Raw genomic sequence first — 7,870 nt, forward strand, 5'->3', positions numbered from 1 at the left:
TATGCAACCAATATGAAGGTACCTCCTCACATCCATGAGGTTACCCACTTAATTTCGAATAACTCGAAAACTTCAGGCTGCATCTTTCATGGATCAAAAGCAAGTCTCTCCTTTAAAAAAAAACAAACAAACAAAAAAAAAATTCTTATTATGACAAGGATGAGCAAACACCTCTAGACAGGCCTTAGGTTTCAACGCCAAATTATTTCCAGTTTTTCATAGTCCACAAACGGCGACCACCCCCCCACCCGGTAGTGCTGTTATGTGAGTGCCAGTGGCCCCCGCGGAGCGACCCGTCCGTGTTCTACGAGGGGGCCCGGGGTCCGGCACCGCACCCCGCTGCTCTCCTCTGTCCTTGTTGATCCCAGCAATTCCCGCCGGCAGCCGCGCCCCGCGTCGGGGTGACCCGACGCTGCCCGAGCCCCGGCCCTCGACCCGCTTCTGCCCCAGAACGGAGTCCCCGCACCCTAAAAACCGCTCCCCGCGGCGCAGACCCGAGTCCAAGCCCGCGGCGGGGGCGCGGAGACTCCGGCCCTCACTCCGGGGCCGGGCCGGGCCGCGGGCCCGGCGGCGCGAGGGGGGGGCTCGCCCGGCATGGAGGGGTCGGGCGGGGAGGGGGTCCCGGGGCACCGCTGCGCCCCGCGGCCGCACGCTGAGCCCCGGGCGCCGCGGCGCGGCCGAGCCGCGGCGGAGGCGGCAGCAGGAGGAGGCGCGGGACCGAGCGCCGCCGCGCCGCCCCCGCCCCGCCGCCCCGACCGCCGCCTCGCCTGCTCCGCACAGGCCCCCGGCCCACTCGGCCGCACCGGCCCCCGCGGGCGGGCGAGCGGCCCGAGGCGGCGGCGGCGGCGCGCTCCCTTCCGCCTGATCCTGGGCTCTCTCGGGCAGTGACGTGACGTGCTGACGGCGGGCCCGGCCCGGGGAGCTTGGCCGCTTCCACTCAGCTCCGAGCTCGGCCCCTCCCTCCCCTCCCGCCCGCCCGCCCGCCCCGCCGCAGCCGCCGCCGCCGCCGCCGCGCTCGGCCCAGTCGCGCTGAGAGAGGCCGCGCCGAGCGAGCGCCGCCGCCCGCCACCCGCACGGTAAGAGCCGCGGGCCGGGCCCTGCCGCCCGCCCGGGCCGGGCCTCCCCCTGCCCGCACAGGCCGCGGCGCAGGCCGCGAGGAGGCCGCAGCTAGGCCGCGCCAGGGCTCCGCCACAGGAGCGGGCCGCGGGCTCTGCGCCGGCGGGTCCCGCACGCCCGGCGCGGCCCGGGGCGGCGGGGGAGGTGGCGTGAGAAATGCGGAGCGGAGGTGGGTGGCTGCGGACCCGGGGGGAGGCGAGTGGGGCCGGTGAGGGGCCGCGGGCCCGGCCGGGGGGGGTTTGGAGGTGTCTGGAGGAGGAGACAAAATGGCGGCGCGCGGGGGGGGGGGAGTGGAGGGCGCCGGCGCCATCTTGAATTAATCGCTCGCACAGCCGGGGCCCCGCGCGGGCCGGGTCGGGCTGGGCTGGGCCGGGCCGGGCCGAGCCGGGCGGGGCGGGGGAGCCTCGGGGCTCCGGCAGGGACCGCCCGCAGCCTCCACACCCTCCCCGCCTCCCGCTGCCACAGTGCGAAACGCAGCGGAGCGAGGCGCGTTCCGGCCGCGGCGGCTTCTTGCGCGGCCGCGGCGGGGCTGTCGGCCGGGTCCTCTCCTGCCCCGCCATCTCCTTCCTCTCCTCCCGCCGGGGATTCGGGCGGCGCGGGCTCGGCAGCGCCGGGAGCTCTCCCGCAGCCGCTTTCGCCCACTCGCCCCGTAAGCAGCCCCCTAATCCCCTTGGGGCCCCCTTGGTGCCGGTTCAAAGGTGCGCCTGGGATCGGTCATTTCCCTAATTTAGGTTTCGTTAAGAATTAGCTTATTTCCTTTGGCATTATTGTCCTCTGGTGCACAGCACCCCGGTGAAATCTGGAGAAAACCTTTTTCTTTAACCAGCTTTTGCAAATACCCAACCACTGAAATACAACAAAGAGAGGGATGACTTGAGGGGGTTTTTTTTACGGAATTGCAATGAAAACAGCAGCACTGATTTTCCTGCCAAAACTGAGGGAGATGCGTCAAGAAATTAGCAGCTGAATGATCACACGTTGTTACATTTGTAACATCGTTTTTATTCTTGTGTTTCCACGTAGTAATAGCGGGGATTATTTTCAGTGCAGGAATTAAATCCTAGGGGAGTGTAATTTTTTTTTTTTTTTTTTCGTCTTGTGTGCTACTGAGGGCAGTGTGCGTGTGTGTGTGTGTGTGTGCCTCGCATTCCCCACAAGTGGGTCACGTCAGGCGAGTTGTGACACTGCAGCAGTGGCGTGGACTGAGCCCAGAGCTGCCTCAGGAGAACGGCGAAGCCTCGCTAGCTCGGGGCTCTGACCCAATTGGGACATGCCAGGCGTGCCGCAATTTTTAATAGGATGGAGCAAGGCACGACGGGAACATGGTTGTGGCTGTACACTAAGTCATCCCAGCGTAGGTTGGGGCCAGCACTTGCACGTGGGGAATTTTGCTGCTTTATGCCTTGATTTGTAAGAGTTTCGCTGCCTGCGTATTTGGTTTATGGCCTTATTGCAAATAAGGAGTAGGCAAATGACTATGCTATATATATCTTTTTCACAGGGATGGCTTTTCTGAAGTTTTCCCTTTTTTCTCCTTTTTCTATTTCCTTTTTTTTCCCTTTTTTCTTTTTTGCTTTTTTTTCTTTTTTGTAAGAGCAAAGAAACACTTTCTATGGAATATTAAATCTCTTTTAAGGAATTCTATTTTTAAAGTTACTCCTTTAAAACATGACAGCTTGTCAATTTCTTTTTATTTCATCTTGATTGCCTTGCTGGGTCTGTTGAGTCAAGGATCTGTAATGTGGCAGGACTAGTGCACTGTCCACATTGCTTTTCTTTATCGATTATTCTTACAATCATTTGTATTTTGAAAGATTATTGCTACTATAGTAATACCATTTATTCCATTAATATGTAATTTTCCATCTCTCCTTCTACTTGAAAATGTTACCTTGACTTCCATAGAGCCGAAACCAGCCAAGTCTCTGAGTAAATAGGTAAAAATCAGTTTGTAAAAACTAACTGCATGGACAGAATTAAGTGTTTTGTGAAGTTGTATTAGTTCTTGATCCATGTGAAGCTGTCATGGACCCAAGCCAAGTAAGAGGTGTAGATACTTAGTTGTTTTCAGAGGTTATAAAACCTGATTCTGGGTGCCTCAGCGTTTTCAGGTTTTTTGTCACATCGGTAGAAGAGTGTTACCAAAATTCCTGAGACTTGAACAAAGAGCTACACAGTTGAGAAGGACTAAGTGTAGGGACATTGCTGGGCACCTGCTTTTCTTTGAGAGTTTAGGTTCCCAAGCTGGAACTGAAAAATTGATTCTGTTGACTTTGATGCCAGAACTGGGTCCGAGGTAAGTGTCAGCTAGAATGTTTTGGAAGGACTGAGAAGAGTTTCTATCCTTCTTGAAATCTTTCAGGAAAGCGAGCAGCTGGGATTGCTTCCTAGCCATCATGGTACCGCAGAGCTTGGGGTGCTTGCCAGGGAATTGAAGATGCTCTCTGTGGTGTGTGCAAGAAGCAGCTCTGGTAGTTCTCGTGTCATGGAGCTGCCATTGCAGGTACGGAGCCCTGTGGTGTTCCTTCCTTTGTGTGGCTTCGTCTTGTGCCCCTGTGCTCACTCTTTGCTCAGAGGAGCAAGCAGGAAGAAACAGTGTTTTCTGTCTCCTGATTAGAATGCTCAAACCCTGAAGTGATTTCAGGAGTCTTTTTGTATTTTTTTACCTCAGCCATAGAGAAATTACTTTATGCTGTTTTGGACTGCAGATTCTGATTTGTACACTTTTATTATTTCAGATAGTTCAGTTAATTCCTGTTTTAAGTGCCTGCATCCTCTTTTGGTCTTCTTGCGGCAAATTTCTGTGGCTGTGGGGCCTGTTCCCTTGTGGAGCACTTTCAGACTCTTTCTGGTCCTGCACAGGGGTAAGAGTTGGTGTGCATTGATGTGTTGGCTGGGTCTGTGTGCTGAAGCACATTATGAAAAACATTATTTAGTAAGAGATTCACTGAGTGAAAGCATTGAAGTTTCTTTCTAGTCTGGAACAAGCACCAAAGCAAATGTTGGTTGCCTTTTTAAGAGTCAGACTGGAAAGCCCATGTGCCCAGGAAGTGTCTTTGGTTTGTTGGACCCTGAGCCTTTGTTTTGAGCACATTTTGCCAGTGTAGGTTAGAAGGCCGGACCAGTACAGAGGAGGCCAGTTATGTAGTATGCTGGTGGAATATGTGGTGGGGCTGTCATTGCTGTGAAACTGCACCTCCTGAACACCACAGGGACATTTTGGGTTTAGCATTTGTTACCTGGAATCCAGACAACAGCAAGAATAACAGGGAAGAGATGGTGTCAGTGGGCACTGACAGGAAGCTGGAAAGTAGTGATGGAATCTGGAATCCTCTGCATCTCATGGGTGAAGAGGATAGACAGGAGGACAGTGAAAGAGTGCCTCACTAAGTGAAGTGAGGAATTTAGGGAGTGGATAGGACAGAGAAAGTACAGGCATGAATCATAAGAACTAGGAATTTGTGGTGGAGTGATGGTCAGGTGGGCTGTGAAAGCAGGAAGCAGAGAAAACTAATGCCAGTTCTTCCAGTAGCTGGTGGTGAACTGACACTTCAGGCTGGCCAGGTCGCAGCAGGTCGAAGGCTGATGTGCATGGTAATACAGCCCTCAAAAGCACAGACACAAAGGGCATCTGATCTTTTCCCAGAGAACTGGACAGAGAGAGAGAGTGTTGTCTGAGGAGAGAGGCAGTTTAATTTCTGCCAACCTTTAGTACCCCCGTGCCTCCTACCAACCCCCCCCCCCCTCCTAATTGCTGATACAATATTTGCTACAAATTGATGAGTAACAAGAGGTTTGTGTGAATGATGGGAGTGTACTGTAGTTAGAAGCTGAAGGGATGAAATGAGCTGGTGAGGTAATGAACATAATATTGGTGCAGGCGCACCAAAATCTGGAAAAGAAGCAACAGAGAAGACAAGAAACTAAACACTGAAGGCAGCCCAGAAAATAGGACAAGATGAATAGGAAGGATGTTTTTAGTAGACTCGCTGGGTGTATACCGAATAGATGGAAGGAAAGCAATTTGGGTATGAATAATTCTTGCTAGAATTACTGTATGGGATTTTGTTACTCTGTTCTTGTTTCTGTGGCATGGCAGAAGTTGATTGCCATCAGTCAAGCTATTTCTTGCATCTGAGGCTGAGAAACACTTTTCCTTTGCTCTTGGTTCTGACAAAAAAGCACTGGGTGAAGAGCTATTCCTCTTAATAGTAGGCACTTCTGGTGGAAGTGCTTGGCAGTCAGAATAACTGGGAGGCGATTTATGTCCAGTTGGATACCACAATAACTTGGTAGCACAGCTGTCTTTAAAATACAGACCCCTTCCAGCTGAGCATCACACAAATACAGAAAACCATGGAAAATTATTAGTGTTCCACTATTTTTCTTCCAGTTCTGTGTCTGGCTATGTTTCTCCCTCAACTTCTATAAAAGAAAAGGCTCAAGTGACTGCGCTGAGGGCTGGACAACACCCTGAGGGAGAGGTCCAGAGGTGAAGAGTTGAGAAAATTTGAGCTAAAAACTGGGGCAGGTTTAGAAAATACTTGTTCTAGATGATGGGTTTAGATTTGTGTTTTGAAGGACTTAATTTTTTCTTTTGTATAGCAGTTTCCGTGATAAAGACCTAATGAATCTAAATGTTAGTTCATGTAATTTGAAAAGGTTATGATTTTTATGGAAACCTGGGCTAGAATTTTGGTGTTTTGTCTGTCTTTTGTGAAAGTATCACAGAATTGGGGAACTTTCTCTCTGTGACTATGAGAAGTGTTTAGAGGGAGAAAAATAACATCTTCCACTTCTACACAAATACAAGCAGAAACATGAAGCAACATTCTGTTGCCTCTTGCTCGTTCTGCACGTAGGAAAGTAGTTGGACTTAGTGCAAGGGAGCAGTACAAGTTTATATTAGACTGCATTTTACCTAACTAGTTTTGCCTTGTCCTAACTGTAATGCACATATGTAAGCAGAAGAATTTGGATTGCAGTTTCACATTTTTGTAAGTATTTCAACTTTGTGGTCTTGTTTGGTTCTTTCATTAAGAAGATTGAAATCCTAAGTCATTATGCATTGAAATGTTGACATACTGTTCAAATTTTTTGTGGAACGTGGCATTTGGTAATCTTTGAGAACTGACTTGTGATACATAAGGTACTTTGTCTTAGGGCAAGAATTTTGAAAGTATTTGCAGGTCTAGATTTGAAAACATTTGATGTTATGCTCTGGAAGCAGTTTACACTGATGATTTCAGTTCCTCAGGTGCCATACAAGTGAGCTCTTCCTGTCTGTCCAGGAATGAACATGAGGACATAAGAACTGGTGTGCATTTCAGATAATGAGCTCTCTATGTTTACTTATCATATTGAGCCTTAATGATTTGACAGGTCCTCGCCATCCAGTACGGACTTGAGTTTCTTGAATAGGAATATGTCTAGGCTTTGTCTTAATTCTCTCTGTCTCTCTCTCTCTCTCTCTTTTTTTTTTTTAAGATTATAAGGAAATTATATTTTCACATTTCTTTATGAGCTGCTTCTGTGTTTGTGAAGCCATGACGTTTTGAGAAATGGACCCAGAGTGTTGGACTTCACACTTTAGTTTGGACAGTGGGTGTTTGGTCACCCAGAGTAGTATTGCTAGAATCCCAGACTGAGGGAACCTGACGATGCCTGAAATCTGATGCATCTTGAAGTCATGAGGTGCTGTGTGTTAACTTCCATGCACCCAAAATTTCAACTTCTTGGTACACAGATAGAGGCACCCTTCTTCACCTAATAAAAGTGAAGTAACCTTTCTTCTTTATCTTCTACAGACTCTGTGACTGATGAGAGTTAAAGGCCATGGATGAAGATGGGCTTGAATTGCAGCCACATGAGCCAAATGCATTTTTTGATCCAACAGGTCTGTAAGGAGATAACACGTAGATAAGAGTGTTCACATTAGATGCAATTGACTGTTGTTTATTCTGCCTTTGCTTAGAAGTGCTGTGCTGCATCAATGCTTTTGTATAGAGTAGTTGCTTTTGAGTTTGGGTTGTTTTTATTACTCAGAGCAATATGAATGAGCAACTGTTCTTTAAGTCAAGTAATAGTTGTTTGGGTATTGGGGGAGAGTCTGAAAATTGCAAATCTTTTCTGGGAGAGAAAGTCTTGTTCTCATCTTAATTACATTCGCATCTACTGATGACTTGCTTTAAGTACCTATCTTAATAGTTATATCTGTTTTACTAAAGTGCACCATAGTGTAAAAGTTGAAGTGAAACAGAAGTAATTTCAGTTACTAACCACCTCATGTGAGACAGTTTTACAATTCAAGTGCTGTTTTAATTGTGTTTTTCAGGAGCTGATGCAGCACATATGGATGGAGATCAGATTGTTGTGGAAGTACAGGAAACAGTATTTGTTTCAGATGTAGTCGACTCAGATATAACTGTGCATAACTTTGTTCCTGATGATCCAGACTCCGTAGTGATCCAGGATGTCATTGAGGATGTTGTTATTGAGGATGTTCAGTGCCCAGATATCATGGACGAGCCAGATGTGTCTGAAACAGTCATTATTCCTGAGCAAGTGCTGGACACAGACGTAGCCGAAGAGGTTTCTTTGGCTCATTGCACTGTCCCGGATGATGTTTTAGCTTCTGACATAACAGCAGAGACAATGTCTATACCAGAACATGTGCTGACAACTGAGTCAATACATGTGCCTGAAGTTGGACACGTAGAACATGTAGTTCATGATAACATTGAAGAAGCAGATA

At 49.1% G+C, this 7,870-nt stretch overlaps 1 protein-coding gene across 1 annotated transcript; it reads left to right on the forward strand.

Annotated features, from left to right (window-relative positions):
- Window positions 1-2,502: 2,502 nt before the first annotated feature.
- On the forward strand, window positions 2,503-7,869 carry ZFX (zinc finger protein X-linked; the record flags this gene model as incomplete). The annotated part of the gene is made up of 3 exons (XM_040055278.2): window positions 2,503-2,526; window positions 6,924-7,012; window positions 7,451-7,869. Coding segments are annotated over exons 2-3 (480 nt in total), but the record flags the coding sequence as incomplete, so codon positions are not given.
- Window position 7,870: the final 1 nt, after the last annotated feature.

Source organism: Hirundo rustica, chromosome 2 (assembly GCF_015227805.2).
Source record: "Hirundo rustica isolate bHirRus1 chromosome 2, bHirRus1.pri.v3, whole genome shotgun sequence".
Classification (NCBI taxonomy): Eukaryota; Metazoa; Chordata; class Aves; order Passeriformes; family Hirundinidae; genus Hirundo; species Hirundo rustica.